Source organism: Salvelinus alpinus, chromosome 19 (assembly GCF_045679555.1).
Source record: "Salvelinus alpinus chromosome 19, SLU_Salpinus.1, whole genome shotgun sequence".
Taxonomy (NCBI): Eukaryota; Metazoa; Chordata; class Actinopteri; order Salmoniformes; family Salmonidae; genus Salvelinus; species Salvelinus alpinus.
The window spans coordinates 22,391,283-22,409,869 of NC_092104.1; the positions used below are offsets into that span (position 1 = coordinate 22,391,283).

The 18,587-nt window shown below is 39.9% G+C and overlaps 1 protein-coding gene across 5 annotated transcripts in view; it reads left to right on the forward strand.

Moving 5' to 3' along the window:
* The first annotated feature begins 1,207 nt into the window (after positions 1–1,207).
* Positions 1,208–18,587, forward strand: part of LOC139545141 (netrin receptor UNC5D-like) — a 240,953-nt gene continuing 223,573 nt past the window's right edge. For all 5 annotated transcript variants that reach the window (XM_071352570.1, XM_071352573.1, XM_071352572.1 and 2 more), the window contains exon 1: positions 1,208–1,540. In XM_071352570.1, the coding sequence (XP_071208671.1) occupies positions 1,459–1,540 (82 nt within the window). In that variant the 5' untranslated portion in view covers positions 1,208–1,458. The remainder of the gene's footprint in view (positions 1,541–18,587) is intronic.

Below are 18,587 nucleotides of genomic sequence, written 5' to 3' on the forward strand. Positions count from 1 at the left end.
GTCTGCCATTGAAGTGTTCTGTGATTCAATAATCATTTTACTGTTATTATAAAGTAATCACAGTTTTTGTGTATATGTCATGTTATGTTATACATAAGGATAAGGATGCTATGATCTCACACAGAGCAAGTGTTCTTGTGAAAATTATTACTTATCCTCTTCAGACAGTGTGACCTGCAAAAAATATATATATTTTTCCTGTGATGCCCTCTGATGATGCTTCTCTCTGTGAGTCACTTTCACCAGACATGCAGAGGTGAGAGTGTGATGGAATAGAGTCTGTCATGCTTGATATGGCAACACAGAGGACATCTTAAATTAGTATTTGAGTAATTCCTGGGTTATTCTTTGCTGTCCTTGAAGAGTAATTTGGGCTATCCAATATGAAGCCAGAAAAGTGGAGTGGGATAAAGCAGGCAGGGCGATGCGTTTAGAGGTACTGGTACATCCACCATAATCTAATAGGCAAGGTGACGCATACACTTCAAAGGGAATTGCCCCTGCCAAAGTTAATGGGATGCTGTGGTAAAACTGATGAAAATCAAGGATGAAAATCCAAGGTTTTGGAAAAATACTTATTCCTCACTGAAAATAATACAATCTTTAAAAAAATATATTGGCCTTCAGGTAATGTGCATAATATTGAGGTCCATCCCATAAGACAATATATTGCAGTCAGAGTGCAATATAACTGCAGAACACTGCGGCATAACTGCAGTTAGAGTGCAGTATAACTGTAGTTATTCTGCAATTACATCTTCCAAAATACCACAGTCGACTGCAGTTACTGCACTTTCAAAACTGGAACCTGTTTTTGTAAGGGATGCTAAATTCAAGAGTCCAACCTTGAGCGTAATCAACCTTGAGTGTAATTTTAATCTTCATCTTTTGTTCATTTGATAGGGGTAAAATGACCTTACTCAAATAAACCCCACCTCCCTAAAAATATTTTTTAAATGAACTCTTCAAAAATATTTTTTAAATGAACTATTCTTCCTTCATCATTTACAGAAAGGCTACAGTGATGTCGTGGGAAGACAAATAGACTCGACCCTGATTTTAACATAACACCAGCCACGGTATGTCCAACTGCGTAACTCTCTGCTTTCTCTGGGCGTTTCCGCCATTCTCCTCTCCTCCACGCCCACCGCGAAGCGCCATTGGTTTACCGGTCTGTCATATACAGCTTGGCATGAGAGGTGCTAGAAAAGTCTGAGCAGTACCCCGCAACAACGTCTGTGTGTTGTTACACAGTAAAGTGAAGTAAAGATGCGGTTGTCTGGTGTGTCAGCGCAAGGTTCTTTCCAGCGGGATAGAGTGACTGTCCCATGGTCCATGATAATTACATAGGAACCTGTTACTGACAGCACCATGTCAAGGCTTGCAAGAACAGCGTGAAAACGGGGCAATTTCTCCCGGTTCAGCGCATCCACTGGAAAGTGAAGCTGAAGCTACAGTATGTGTGCGATGACGAAGGGACGCTACCTCTCCCTGGGCTTCGTGTTCCTTGTTTATTGCACAACGTGCACGACATCTAAAGGTAAGGTTCCAAACAAGACATCTAATATATCCAAATCATTTGGGTATCATTTGTGTGTTTTTTACTTGTCTCCAACATTGGGTCCAGTACCTTGACAGGTGCGGTTTCTTATTTGCGCACTTACACATCAGCTTCATGTTGCTTGTGTTTTGCCTAGTTTCTCTAAATGAACTGAAGGACTGCTTGAGTTTGACACTTTTTTTGTCAAAAATATTAGTACCATATTAGTACCATTTGATCAGTAACACGAGTTATTTTTTGTCATCCCTTCGCTAGAAGGACGTACGGTTCTGTCCTCATTATCTTTTCTTCAACAATCCGGATACTGTCTTCTCCCCGACTCCTCAAACAGTTTCTCAATACAGTAATTCGTTTTACCCGTACTATCTGTGTCTTATATTGAACTGGTTGAATAGCCTTTGCTTGACAGCAATATCATGTGCTGTGTGAGAAGCAACAGGCGCAAGAATGATCATAATCATCGTCCGCTATCAATTTAGAGAGCAGTTAATGCAAAAGTAATTTACACACATGGTAAGTATGAATTAAAATGAATGCAAATTTAGAGCAAATGATTGGATGTTCATATAAGAAAGGAAAGGGTTACAACATCATCAAGTAATCAATCAGCTACCAAGGACCTAGGGATATGTCCCAAATGGCAAACAATTCCTTATGCAGTGCACTACTTTTGACCAGAGCCCAAGGGAATAGGGTGCCATTTTGGATTGAGCCCTACTGTATCCATACTAGTCCTTCAAGTGTATGAGACATAATGCTTCCCCAGTAGGCCAGGGTTTCCCAAACTCGGTCCTGCAACCCCTGGGTGCACGTTTTGTTTTTTGCCCTAGCACTACACAACTGATTCAAACAACCAACTTATCAAGCTTTGATTATTTGAATCAGCTGTGTAGTGCTAGAAGGGGGGGGGGGGGGGAAGGGCCCAGGACTGTGTTTGGGAAACCCTGCAGTAGGCTAATAGGGATCTGTTCCTCCACATTGGGGTGCGATGGGCTACTGGGGATCTGTTAACTTCTCTGCGCTACGGATCCCTTTTACGGGATCATTTTCCTAAACAACCGCTGAATTGCAGAGTGCAAAATATTACAAAAAATATTTTTAATCATGCAATCACAAGTGAAATATACCAAAACACAGCTTAGCTTGTTGTTAATCCACCTATCGTGTCATATTTTGAAAATATGCTTTACAGAGAAAGAAATCCAAGCTTTTGTGAGTATCAATCAATGCTAGAACAGCTAGCCCCAAATTAGCATGGTCACGAAAGTCAGAAAATTAATAAAATTAATCGCTTACCTTTGATAATCTTCGGATGTTTGCACTCACGAGACTCCCAGTTACACAATAAATGTTCTTTTTGTTCGATAAATATTACTTTTATAACAAAAAAACGCCATTTGGGTTGCGCGTTATGTTCAGAAAACCAAAGCCTCGTTCCGTTCGACGAAAATTCCAAAAAGTATCCGTAATGGTCGTAGAAACATGTCAAATGTTTTTTATAATCAACCCTCAGGTTGTTTTTAACAAACATAATCGATAATATTTCAACCGGACCGTAACCTATTCAATAAGAGAGAAAAAGAAAATGGAGAGCTCCCCTCTCGCACGCAGGAACTATTCAGAGGACACCTGACTACTTTTGAAAAATCTCGTTCATTTTTCAAAATAAAAGCCTGAAACTATGTCTAAAGCCTGATCACAGCCTGAGGAAGCCATTGGAAAATGAATCTGGTTGATACCCCTTTAAATGGAAGAAAGTCTGGCCAGGAAACACAGATTCTTAAAAGAAAATATCACTTCCGGGATAGATTTTCTCAGGTTTTCGCCTGCAGAATCAGTTTTGTTATACTCACAGACAATATTTTGACAGTTTTGGAAACTTTGGAGTGTTTTCTATCCTAATCTGCAAATTATATGCATATTCTGCGATCTGGACCTGAGAAATAGTCCGTTTACCTTGGGAACGTTATTTTAAAAAAATGAAAAAAATCTGACCCCTAGCGTCAAGAGATAAGATGTGCTTCAGGTGTTGTGCACTGACTCCAGTTCTGCATTGGCTTGTCAGCTATTGCTTATTGAAACGATTAAATTTCTTTATTACTAGTGTAATGTAGGCATACATTGTGCTTTGATTTGCATTCCTGGTGGGGAAAACCAATTGAGTTGATATGAGATCATTTCGCTCAATGGCACAAAACCATAGACCAGTCAGGGCTACAGTGGTTGTGCTTGAATTATTTTGCAGCTTGGTCTGGAAAGCTAGTGGATGACTGGCTGTGTCTCAAATGGCATCCCTTTTTTTATAGTGCACTAAAATGGCACCCTACTCCCTTTATAGTGCACTACATTTGACAAGGCCCATAAAGGGAATTGGGTGCTATTTGTGACTAAGCCTATGTATTTGGTAGAGGCCTACTTCAGTACCCTAATATGAAGAGACCTCCCTTCTTGCCTCTTCCAAACATGTGTCACAATATTCTGATGGAGGTCAAAACAGGTGTTGCACGCACATATCTTCACAAGGTTGATTCTATTAACCAACCAGCACCATCACGGTAGCCTTTGAAGCACTCGTACCTTACCCTCCCCCGGTGCCACCACTCAACAGATTAAAGCTCTTAAGGATCAATGGAGTTGTGGAACAGCAACAGCACTATTCACCACAAACTAAAATCACGCGAGGGGGTCATGAACGGAGGTTTCGCCTGTACAACACTACTCTAAGCAAGCCCAGTGCACGCTGCCCTGGGGAAACTTTTAAAAGGATTCACAATTCCAATCTTGCCTCAACACACGCAAGGATAGGATAGTGTTCTGATCTCCATCTATCAGGGCTGAAGTAGGCTACATACAATATGATTTCATATGTGAATCAGATAATATGAAATCAGCATGCTATATAGAACAATGAAGCTACAGTATAATATATATTATTATCCTATATACCATGCTGATTTCATGTGGACTACAGCACGTTTGAATAAATGTTGTAACGCTCCTTTGAAAATGTGTTTTTATTTGTGATTCTATGTTTGCAAGCCATTAGCATGGGATTGATCAGGGGTCTTGCCTGATCAGTATGGAGAATGGTGTGTTTTGGTGAAGATTGTGAAAACGATGTGTTCAATAGATAATCATGATCATATGAATGATGGTGTTTATCCATTTCTGGATACAAGCTATATAGATATAGATAGATGATGTCACTTGCCATGATGAGGATTGATTGGTAACTGTCGGAGAATGATTCAGAGATCAGCAGATTTGACATTGTAACGAGTTGGTGATGGCTGGATACCATGCTGACCATAAATCACATTGGCATCATTATCAAAGTGAGATTTAATCTCAGAGGTGTAGTATTAGGTAACATCCCAAATCACACCCTTTTCCCTCTACCCATGGATGAATGATGGACGGGCAAATTAACTAACCAAGAAGTCCAGCATTCATTTTCATTGAATTAGTGTGCAACAAAGCACAGTATTGTGTTTCCAATTAAATTATGGAATATACAGTCAGGTTCAACATTATTGGCACCCTTGATTAAAAATAGTAATTACTTTGTCTGAGAAATTGTATGTATCTATGTATGTATGCATGTATATATCAAATCAATATAGCTCAATATCTATTTTATAGTCTTTTTTTGCTCATCTTTATCAAGGGTGCCAATCATTTTGGACCTGACTGTACATTCCCTTTGTATAAATCCTTAATCTACCTCATTCATTTAGAATTGATTATTTAATGTCACCTGAAACATGATTTATGTGTATCCTTTAGGTTAGAAGTGAGTACTATTTAGCTGTTAATATTAAGCTAGCCTAGTTATTGCAATGAAGACTGGATAAGAAAGCTGTCTGGTACATCACAATCTTTGCATTATTCTGTGCAGCCTTATCATCCCTTGGCTCTGAATCAATAGTCAGTGCAGAACCAACCGGCCATGCGGCGACGTAAATGCATTTATTTTATCTGAGTCCTCCTCCAGAGGTGTGTTTTAAAACATATTGTCTTTAGGAAAGTATTCACACGCATTGGCTTTTTCCACATTTTGTTGTGTTACAGACGGAATTGATTACATTTAGGTTTTGTGTCACTGATCTAGATAGAATACCCCAGTGGAATGATATTTGAAGAAAATGTAACTTAAAAAAATGAAAAGCTGAAATGTCTTGAGTCAAGTATTCAACCCCTTTGTTATGGCACGCCTGAAATAAGTTCAGGAGTACAAATGTGCTTAACATATCACATAATAAATTGGAAGGATTAATTCTGTGTTCAATAATAGTGGTTATCCAGTTTTTTCCACTTCTTTGTACCCCACACATACAATATTTGTAAGGTCCCTCAATCGAGTAGGGAATTTCAAGCACAGATTCAACTACAAAGACCTGGGAGGTTTTTAAATGCCTCACAAAGAAGGCCACCGATTTGGTAGATGTGTGTGAAAATAAAATATTAAAAAAGCATATGCTGAATATCCCTTTGAGCATGGTGAAGTTATTAAATCGGCTTTGGATGGTGTATCAATACACCCAGTCACTACAAAGATACAGGTGTCCTTCCTAACTCGGTTGCCGGAAAGGAAGGAAACTGCTCAGGGGTTTCACCATGAGGCCAATGGTGACTTTAAAACAGTTAGAGTGGTTGTGATAGGAGAACATTGAGGATGGATCAACAACATTGTAGTTACTCCACAATACTAACCTAAATGACAGCGAAAAGAATGAAGCCTGTACAGAATACAAATATTTTCCAAAACATGCATCCTGTTTGCAACATGGCGCATATGTAATACTACAAAAAAATGTGGCAAAGCAATTAACTTTGTTCTGAATACACAGCATTATGTTTAGGGCAAACACAACACATCACTGAGTACCACTCTTCAAATTTTCAAGCATGGTGGTGGCTGCATCGTGTTCTGGGTATGCTTGTCATCGGCAAGGACTAGGGAGTTTTTTAGGTTAAAAGAAACGGAATACAGCTAAGCACAGGCAAAATCATACAGGTAAATGTGGATGTCTTCATTCCAACAGACACTGGGAGACGAATTCATTTTCAGCAGGACAACAACCCAAAACACAAGCCACATCTACACTGGAGTTGCTTATCAAGACGACATTAAATGTTCCTGAGTGGCCTAGCTAGTTTTGACTTAAACTGGCTTGAAAATCTGTTGCAAGACTTGAAAATGGCTTTCTAGCAATGATCAACAACCAACTTGACAGAGCTTTAAAAAGAATAATGGGCAAATATTGTACCATACAGGTGGTACAATACAGCTCTTGGAGACTTACCCAAAAAGACTCACAGCTGTAATCGCTGCCAAAAGTGTTACTAACATATGTACCAAATGGCACTCTATTCCATTTATAAGCCAATAGGGTTGTAGTCAAAAGTAGTGCACTATAAAGACAATAGGGTGCCATTTGGTATACAGCCAAAGTTGGGTCATGCAAGACCTGTAGACTGGCTGCCTGAGCATCCAGCAGGACTGTAGAGCTGACAGCAATCACTGTGTTCGAGAGAACAGCACAATGTACAGTGCCTTCAGAAAGTATTCACACCCCTTAACCTTTTTCAAATGTCGTTGTGTTCCAAAGTGGGATTAAAATTGATTTATTTGTCATTTTTGGTCAATGATCTACACAAAATACTCTAACAGTTATAAAACATTTATAAAAAATAAACACATATATATTGGTTAAATAAGTGTTCACCCCCCTAAGACAATACATGTTAGTAACACTTTTGGCAGCGATTACAGCTGTGAGTCTTTGGGTAAGTCTCCAAGAGCTTTGCAATAAACATTTGACATGGAGAGTCATCAAATTGCTTTATAGACCAGTTCACCTCTGAACCAGGGTGCTCATTGTGCCTCTCTCTGTTAGCTGCCCTGAATATGATTGACACAGTTGGACCAATATCCGACACACACACAAAAAAATGAAAAATTAAGACCTTGGTCTGAAATTGCCTCTACTTTTATTTTTTGTAGAATATTTCTGTTTTTATTCAGCAGTGTAGCCGGGCATTGATGAAAAGAGACGAAGGTCAAATCTGTTGTTTTCACTCTGAGATAGTAGGGGGCTGTGATATTTCCAACTGCCATTCTGTTCTAGAATGAATCATCAGAATCTGGCTGTCAACGTGTGCAGTTCAGTGCCCAGAATTACATTTAAATGAAACCAAATGGCTGTACATTCAAAAGTGATAAACAGTGATGATGGTGGTAATAAACACACAGCCCCCTTGCTCTGTTAGACCAGCTAGCTAGCAGCTACTGCCTGGGGTTGCTGTTTAGGCCCTTATTTTATGACTCATGTCTTTCTGTGCATCAAGATGATTAAATACAAGAATACATGCATCCACTTCAATTGATGAATTATTTTCTTTGTATGAGTGTACAGTACAGCCATAAAAGTGTGTCTACTACTCTCACCCCTGTGCTTTTCTCTTTATGTGACAATGTGCATGATTATCCTGCTCTAATATAGCTATTTGGCTTGAAGAGAAAGTGTTTTCAGTGGACAACTAGCTTAAATTACACCCCAGATGGTGTGACTGAGTGATGAGCTCTTTATCTCACTCTCACTGACAACTTGAGAAATTCCGGAGGAAAATCAATGTAGGCATTGGTCCCCCCCAAAAGCATTGTTTTGAATTCCATTCTCCAATTCTAATGTCATGATGGGCTCATCTATAATAAAGGGTGCTGAAGTTTTTTCATTCTTTATCGGAGGTAGGGGAGAGCAATCAGGACAGGGTGAGGTGGCCCTCTTGGTCGCAGTGCTAAATCATGTACAATCCACAGAGAATACGTTCATCCATCTCAGTCAACACATTCAATCGGTGGTCTTGACCAGCAACACCTCTTCATTCTAGAACCAGGTGTGTGTCCCAAATGGCACCCTATTTCCTTTTATAGTGCACTACTTTTGACCAGGACCCATTGACCAGGGTCTACTATGGATTGGAGAGCAGCTTTTATAAGTGTATCTATCTACAAAACCTTTCCTGGATGCAGTTGCAGTATAACAGAACGAAGTGCTTGACTTCCAGGAAGCATTTGACAGTATGTAGTGTTAACAGACAGTGACAGTATGGGGATGAGAGCGGAGCATCATGGAGAAGGACAGATACTTGATGACTGGTAGGGGGAACACTTTCTGGGGAGCTTGAGAAATGTGGCCCATCTTGGGAATAATTAAAGCATGGTCTGATGTGCTTGCAGCTTGTAACCTTGTACTTGTATGACATCTTTACGTCATGCAGTACAGACGCTGCAGCGTTGGCTCTGTGGACGAGATCATGGTCTTTGTTCATGTCTCTCTGTCCAAGCCCATCTGTCCAAGCCCCAGTTATCTTCTCTGTGTAGTGAGAAATGGTTACTGGTAAATTGAGTTGCGTGTCATAGTAAGGAGAAAAAAAAACATTTGGCAAAGTGTTGTTTTATACTGAACAAAAATATAAACACAACAATTTCAAAGATTCTACGAAGTTACAGTTCATATAAAGAAATCAGTCAATTGAAATATATTAATTAGGCCCTAAACTATGGATTTCACATGACTGGGAATACAGATACCTTAAAAAAAATGGGCCTCACAATGGGCCTCTCGTCACCGTATCTCTGTGCTTTCAAATTGTCATCGATAAAATGCAATTGTGGTCATTGTCTGTAGCTTATGCATGCCAATACCATAACCCCCACCGCCACCATGGGGCACTCCGTTCACAACGTTGCCCACACGACGCCATAAACGTGGTCTGTGTTTGAGGCTGGTTGGACAAACTCTAAAACGGCTTATGGTAGAGAAATGAACATTCAATAATCTGGACATTCCTGCAGACAGCATTTGTGTGACAACTGCACATTTGAGTGGCCTTTTATTGTCCCCAGCACAAGGTGCACCTGTGTAATCATGCTGTTTATTCAGCGTCTTGATATGCCACAACTGTCAGGTTGTGGCAAATAATAAATGCTCACTAAGAGGGATGTAAACAAATTTGTGCACACAATTTGAGACAAGTAAGCCTTTTGTGCGTATGGAACATTTCTGAAACATGTAAGCAACACGTTACATGTTGTGTTTATATTTTTGTTCAGTGTAGTTCTAAAACGACATTCAACACAAGCTATAAGTGGGGGTTTAGCCTACTAGTTTATCCGTAGCCTTTATATAAAGTATATTTAGAAAAACATTTGTGTGAATTTAACTGCGTCCACAGAATCACAAAGTTGTTCCCTTTATCACATGCATATTTTTCTCTTTCTAAGTGTGAAATAATCCTACTTTCTTCAAAAGTAATTCGTTCAAAGCAGCCATTTTTAACACAATGTACCCTAGTACCCATTTGCCAATCTTCCTTGGTCAACGTACAAGTTAATACCATTGCCTAATTTGCGTGAATTCTTTGTCCATTTAGAAAGTTACCTGTGGCGTTACAATTTTGAATTAGGCAGCCCAATTCTGATCTTTTTTTTCTCACTAATTGGTCTTTTGGCCAATCAGAGCAGCTCTGAAAAAGATCTGATGTGATTGGTCTAAAGACCAGATTCTATCAAGGCACAAGGCGAGACCCAAATGCAGACACAGGTGGCAGATGGTTGGAGTCTTACAATGTTTATTAATCCAAAGGGGTAGGCAAGAGAATGGTCGTGGACAGGAAAAAAGGTCAACACCAGATCAGAGTCCAGGAGGTACAGAGTGGCAGACAGGCTCATGATCAAGGCAGGCAGAATGGTCAGGCAGGCGGGTACAAAGTCCAGAAACAGGCAAGGGTCAAAACTGGGAGGACTACAAAAAGGAGAATGCAGGAGAATGGGAAAACCGCTGGTTCACTTGGAAACATACAAGACGTACTGGCACAGAGAGACAGGAAACACAGGAATAAATACACTGGGGAAAATAAGCGACACCTGGAGCGGGTGGAAACAATCACAAGGACAGGTGAAACAGATCAGGGCGTGACAGATTTGGGCTGCCTGTGTAAACACAGCCTTAGAGTGAAATGATTCTAATTCAAAATGAGGCATAGAATAAAAATTGTAACCCCACAGATAAATGATTTGATATACAACATACAGTATATGAGTGGTTTCAGGTTTTAGCTTCAAGATACAGAATTTTTTTCAGTTAAATGTTGAGTCTTGATTATGCCAACCTCGTCTGCAAAAATAAACAGAACTGGTCAGTTTAACAAATATTAAATTTTCTGTTAATTTTTACTGCCTTTTGTCACCATTTGCGTTGCGATCTTTTTGTCTGTGTCTTTGTGAGAAAAAGAGTAGGTGAACGGATGATCTCTGCGTGTGTGGTTTCCACCGTGAAGCATGGAGGAGGAGGTGTGATGGGGTGCTTTGCTGCTGACACTGTCTGATTTATTTAGAATTCAAGGCACACTTATCCAGCATGGCTACCACAGCATTCTACAGCGATACGCCATCCCATCTGTTTTGTGCTTAGTGGGACTATCATTTGTTTGGGATGAGTTGGACCGCAGAGTGAAGGAAAAGCAGCCAACAAGTGCTTAGTATATGTGGGAACTCCTTCAAGACTGTTGGAAAAGCATTCCAGTTGAAGCTGGCTGAGAGAATGCCAGGAGTGTGCAAAGCTGTCATCAAGGCAAAGGGTGGCTACTTTGAAGAATCTCAAATATAAAATATATTTAGATTTGTTTAACACTTGTTTTGTTGTTGGTTACTACATGATTCCATATGTATTATTTCATAGTTTTGATGTCTTCACTATTATTCTACAATGTAGAAAGTAGTACAAATTGAAAAAAACTTGAATGAGTAGGTGTGTCCAAACTTTTGACTGGTACTGTATATATCTTATTTTGAGCGATATTTTAAAACTAATAGACCAAGGCCTTTCAAGGAGAGAAGCATCGATCGATCCTCTTGCTTTCTGAGTGGCTATAAAATAAGCTACAGCGTTGGCAATGAACCGGTGGGGAAGTTTGAATGGCAAGAGTGACAAGTAGCTCTGATGTGATGTAATCACATTGGCTAAATTAATAAATTGCTGCACTTATACATTGCAAACATAAACGGGCAGATACATTTAATTAATTCACACAATGAACCCACAGACCTGTCAGTGGCAGTGTCCCAGATAACAATTTCTATTGTTCAACAGCTTCTTTTCGCCCACGAAAAGACACAGAAATCTAACCTGTTCCGAATAAATATTTGACAGACTGCGACAGGATGATATTTTGCAAAGGGTGCGAACTGCGTAATAAACAAGACGTGCTCATATTTATTTTAAGTGTATAAATAACGGACTTGGTGAGAGGGCCTTTTAGCTACATATGATTTTGGAATAGTTTGCTAATGTGAATCTTTCGGGTGGTTTATGGTTTACCAATTATGATTTTATCAGAATTGGTACAGCTATGTTTTCCTTCTACATTTAGTGGGGGAAATCATTTTGTTCGACTAATTTGCCATTGCGTTTGTTTTCAATAGCACAAGTGTCTACCATATTGATTTGACCATGTCGTCTAAATACGGAGGCACACACACACACACTTACTTCCTGTAAAAATGTTTACAGCTTCATGAAAAACATTTCTTAGCAACGCTATGTTTAATTGGCATGAACATAATGTGTTTCTTGTACCTAAGAACAAAAGATTGCTGATTGGAGAGGTTGAAAGTGGTCCATTTATCAGAAATTCACAGAAATAGAAAATTAACCAGGTACAAAGGTCCTCTCAAGGGCTCACTTCAATCCACCATACAATGTAGTATTTACACTGTAGCATATACCCCATGTGTTTTCGGAACAAGCCATGGGTGGGGGGCAGTAGCAAAGGCTACTGTGCAAACACCGCTAAGGCAGGTCTCTGACTGAATCTGGCCATAAGCCTCCATGTAGTTACAGGTGTGTCAGCTAAAAAGAGAGCCCACATCTTTTATTCAGTCGAAGAGAATTCAATATTATTATCGAAAAACATGTCATGTTGATTTATGGGTGCATTGCTGAAATCTATATTTGACTATCTCAAACAAATGGTATTTTGATAGAGTGGGGTTCCTCAGTAAATCTCTGTATAAAATCATAGGACGGCCTACCACAGTGTTATTTCTATTCTATTGAGTTGGATGACCTAAAGCTATTTTATAGTAGTTTTGGCATTAATATAACAGCTCAGTAGGGAGTAACATAGTGTAAGGTTCATCTGTTAATTGACCTCTGTTTGCTATTCTGTTCACAGTAATGATTTTCAATGAGCAAGAAACCTAAAGGTTTCACATGGTGTTAATATTTGGGCATTTTATATAGGGGGCACGGAAATTTGTAGTTAAAGTGCAGCGAGCAAGACTTCATCCTTCAGTGAGGACGGACAGTGTCACTGAAATAATAGAGATTCTGCTGAGCTAAGCAGTGAGCTGGTTCCAATGGCAACCTATTACGTACCTAATGCAGTACACATCCTCAGTCAGACTACCAGTGTCCATCCAAAATGGCACCATGTTACCTATATACTTTTGATCTAAGCCCTATGGACCCTGGTCAAAAGTAGTGCACTACATAGGAAATAGAGTGCCATTCCGGACACAGCCAGTGTGCCTTTAATCTTGCCCTAGCTGCATGCCCAGTCCCAAGTGACCACCAAAAGTCAGCCTGATGGTCTTTCACTGTTTCTTAAGCCTCCTCATCTGAGGCCCGTGGGTCGGCTGTTCAAACATGTCCTCTGTTGATCCATAGGGCGAATTCAGTGGGAGAGAACAGGGCAGAACAGTGCTGTAGGACAAGTTGTGATAGAAATAATTGAGACACAGCCATAATACACTCCATCCTGGTGGACCAAGCAGTTTCTGTATTCGGTCCATGGTAGCTATTGATCCACCTTATTGTATTAGTGCTTCTATTATATGTGATGCACGTCACTGTGCTGCTTAACTGTCACTTTCTCCCTCACACGTCCGATACACGTGGTTATTTGATCAATGCAGCTGATATTCATTTTGATAAGTGAAGTGTTTCTTATTTAAATTATACTTGAAGAGCCTTCCATTATTAGTTAGTTATACAATATCTACTACCAGGTTTTGATTAATGTGGAAGTATGAAGATTGATGCATAGCTGAGCACTATGTTAGAAACACAATTTTTTTGGTATCCATTATTCACGTAGAACCAAATCCCAGGTTGCTCCTATATCCTTTTGTTTTCTCATGGATTTTGTCTCAGTTTTATGTCAACTGTTGAATTCATTTTAATATTACTGTGTTTTATAGCAGGGTTCCCCAACTGGGGGTTGAATTTGACACGCCAAGTCTGAGAAAAATAATATATATATTTTTTTTTCATTGTTGGACATAAAAGACTGTAAAAACACCAGGAAATCAGCTCAAAGTGATTTTAATTTAAGAAATCTGTTACCAAGTATTCCCATGCATAATAGAGAGATGCGAGATCGTATACAAATGTGAGCAAGGTTTGAAATTATTATGTTTTAGTCAAACATATCTGTTTGGGCTTCTTGCGGTCAATTTGCAGTCTACAAATGTTCCAACTTGCAATTTCTTGACTGCTTATCTGTTTTATGGTTTATCTCCTTGTGGCAGCCTGTTTCCCCCCTTTACCTACCGTATCCTCCTTTTCATATAAAATCACTCACTGCGAGTTTGAACTGAATTGATGAATGATCAGAGTAGGCCTCAAGGGTGCTGGCTACAATGCAACGAAGAGTAATACAAAAACACATTTAAAAACTGTCACACGGGTGGAGGCATCAGGCATCAGTTTACAAGGAGCAGAGACGGTTTGCGCATATTTCAAGCCAGGGTTTTGGACAGGATAATGAGGCAGACAGTATACCTGGTGAAGACTTGAGACAGCTGCTGTTAACTCCTCACCGCTCCTCAGCCATATGTCAACAACAACATGATACAACACCTGAAGAAATCTCTCACTGATGATGCCATGGTTGTTGGTTAGAGGGATCTCGTCTCATTGTTGAGAATGTCTAGGAGAGAACTGATGCGTTTGTCTGTAACGCTAGTACTGTACCAATAAGAGGACCCTTTTCTTTTGTTTCTCGTACTCTTTTGTTTGATTTTGCAGTCGAGTTATCATTCAATGTAGTTATAGGCCTATTTTTGGTAGGTATTTTAATGAGCATGTGTAGGAGGTGAATAACAGTATACTTTGATCTGTGGTGGTGTTCATTGATTTTTCTTACCAGGGGTTCCTGGTAGCATGGCCTATATGACCTGAAACAGCATTTCTGAAAACTCCATTGTACTCCAAGCTGAATAACTGTTGGTTTGTTATTGCCCTGAAGGCATCTTCTTGTTTTTCCCTTTAAAAGACAGTTTTTGTTCTGAAACATTTCTTGAGGGTCGGCTCCGTAGTGGATTCCACAAACCTCACATTTCAGATCATGTTGTATTCATCTCGCCCTGTCAGGTCACACTGCAGCTTTGTTGGTTTTATTCTGTACCCACGCACCACACGCCAAAATCATATGTTGTTTGAAGCTGTAATGAGCATTGTATAGAAATATTCACATTTCAAAATTGTATCTGACTGAGCTATACTTGTCCTTTGCGTGCCCATGAAATAGCTATGTGTCCTCCGTCGGCCCGAGGCAGGAAGCATTCAAGCTCACAGTGATTTAATGTCATGTTCTTAATGGAAGGACATTGAGATAAGAGCCAGCTTCTATTTTATCCTGTCTTATATCCCAAGGCATGTGAAACGCATCCACTTCCTCCCTGAAAGCAAACTATCCCTCATGGAGGGGGCAGAAATCACCTCTTAACAGTAAAAAGCTTTTAACTTCATCCCTCTTGCAAAGCCAAGAATACACCCTGCCATGTTCTGATCTGAGGACATAGACCCTGGTGCCGTAGCCTAACTATACTGTATGAATTCATCAGTGCTGCTGCCATTTATGTAATGAACATGTCAACATAAATGACGCAGTCATATGATCAACAGGCCATGATGTTTGTGTAAATATAGCTAGCTATCAATAAGATCTTATTAATTTTAAATAAAGCATAATTAATGGAAGATTTGTTTTGCATTCTAAATCCCAACTGGTGATGAATCGGCACTCTGTGATATATTTACACAGCCGCTCTGATTTTAGCTAACAAGTTATGTTGGAGCGGCGCACTGCTGCACACTTCACTGCGTAAATACAAACTGGATCCAGACATTTATTGAATATTACAAAGGAACATTAATATGCGAAGATGGCGAACTGAGGGGGAACAAAATCTCTACATTTTCTTAGCTGATATACCCTGACAATAGTATTATTACTTAGAAAAGGTTGCCTACAGGGGAAACAACTTGTATATTGCAGCAGACTATACATTGTCAGACATTTCTGTTGATCCATTGGCAATGGTAGATATCATATATCAGTTGTACAGTAGTTGTAATCATGTGTTGTACAATACAAGTCTACATTGAGGTATAAGTACATATACAATGACTGTCAAAAAAAAGACTAGTCCATCAACTTGGGGAATAAACAGTCCTCGGGGTGGAATGTGAAACAGAATGGTAATTGCAGACAATGGAGGAAAGCACAGGGACCAGTGTAGAAATTTGCAGCACTTCAATGGTCTTCTAGATTAATCTTCAGTTCTGCTTTGACTGTCTGTCGGCCACAGGGGAAAATGAAAGAAAATGAATACACTCCAAAAATTTAATTAAATGGAATAAGACTGGTATTACCTCTTTCATTTTAATCTTTAAATTCAAGTCTTTAGTTTCTACTCCTATGCATTTATCGCATGAACATTGGAGATAAAAAGTGACTAACATTTGGATACAAACAATCAAAAGTGGTGGATCAGTGGTTTTACTTTTGGACCAGTGTACCTACAGTATGTGTTCATGGAAACCCAACATAACCTTGACAGCAGTCTCTGTGCTCTGTGATGTGTGAATATGAAATGTGTTATATTGTTTTCTTGTATGTTGTAGAATCACAGTGAGATTTTATCTCCATCTCTTCATACAAATTCCAACTGAAAGAAAATGTAAATCTCCATCATACAATGAAGGTAATATCATAAACATTCCTATCATTCTTATAAGCCCCCCCATTATTTTAATGGAGGTGAGGTCTTCCAGCACTGCTCTGTAATGGCTGGGTAGTCAGTAATGATAGTAAAAGCTTCACTGTGATTGGTAGGCTGAATGAGAGGTCCTCTGGTCACTGGTATGATGCTCAGAGTACTACTGCTGGGATGCGATGTCCCTCCACTACGCTATCCACATTTGGTGAAACTTTTTTCTGCTTCTCACCCTATTCCCTTATTCTTTTGTCACCCTATTCCCTATGTAGTGCACTACTTTTGACCTGGGTACATAGAGTTACCATTTCTATGAAATGGACAGGGGTCAACATTGTCTGTAGTTAAGTGTGGAAATGTGATGTTCTTGATCCAATCACTAGCTGCAGTATCCTCAACTCGTCTTGGTGCCATCCCTTTATCAAATCTAATTTTATTTGTCACATGCTTCATGAACAACAAGTGTGGACTAACAGTGGGATGCTTACTTACGAGCTCTTCGCAACAATATGAGAGAGAAAAATTTAAATAACAGAAAAGTAATAATAAAGGAATAAATACACAATGAGTAACGATAACTTGGCTATACAGTGCCTTCGGAAAGTATTCAAACCCCTTAACTTTTTCCACATTTTGTTACGTTACAGCGTTATTCTAAAATGAATTAGATGTTCCTCAGCAATCTACACACAATACCCCACAATGCCAAAATTAAAACAGGTTTCTGGAAATTTTTGCTAATTTATAAAAAATAGAAAGCAGAAATACCTTATTTACATAAGTAGTCAGACCCTTTGTTATGAGACTCGAAATTGAGCTCATTGATCATCCTTGAGATGTTTCTAAAACTTGATTGGAGTCCACCTGTGGTAAATTCTATTGATTGGACATGATTTGGAAAGGCACACACCTGTATATATAAGGTCCCACAGTTGACAGTACATGTCAGAGCAAAAACCAAGCCATGAGGTCGAAGGAATTGTCTGTAGAGCTTCGAGACAGGATTGTGTCGGCACAGATCTGGGGAAGGGTACCAAAAGATTTCTGCAGCATTGAAGATCCCAAAGAACACAGTGGGCTCCATCATTCTTAAATGGAAGAAGTTTGGAACCACCAAGACTCTTCCTAGCCCGGCCAAACTGAGCAATCGGCGGAGAAGGGCCTTGGTCAGAGAGTTGACCAAGAACCCGATGGTCACGCTGACAGAGCTCTAAAGTACCTCTGTGGAGATGGTTGTTCTTCTGGAAGGTTCTCCCATCTCTGCAGCACTCCACCAATCAGGCCTTTATGGTAGAGTGGCCAGACGGAGCCACTCCTCAGTAAAAAGCAAATGACAGCCCGCTTGGAGTTTTCCAAAAGGCACCTAAATACTCTCAGACCATGAGAAACAAGATTCTCTGGTCTGATGAAACCAAGATTGAACTCTTTGGCCTGAATGCCAAGCGTCACGTCTGGAGGAAACCTGGTATCATCCATACGGTAAAGTATGGTGGTGGCAGCATCATGCTGTGGGGATGTTTTTCAGCGGCAGGGACTGGGAGACTAGTCAGGATCGAGGGAAAGATGAACAGAGCAAAGTACCTAGAGATCCTTGATGAAAACCTGCTCACAACCTCAGACTGGGGGCGACGGTTCACCTTCCAATAGGACAACAACCCATAGTCTCTAAATTTCCTTGAGTGACCCAGCCAGAGCCCGGACTTGAACCAGATCAAACATCTCTGGAGAGACCTGAAAATAGCTGTGCAGCGATGCTCCCCATCCAACCTGACAGAGATTGAGAAGATCTGCTGAGAAGAATGGGAGGATCTCCCCAAATACACGTGTGCCAAGCTTGTAGCGTCGTACCCAAGAATGCTCGAGGCTGTAATCGCTGCCAAAGGTGCTTCAACAAAGTACTGAGGTAAGGGTCTGAATACTCATGTAAACATGTTTTTTTTATTTGATAAATTAGCA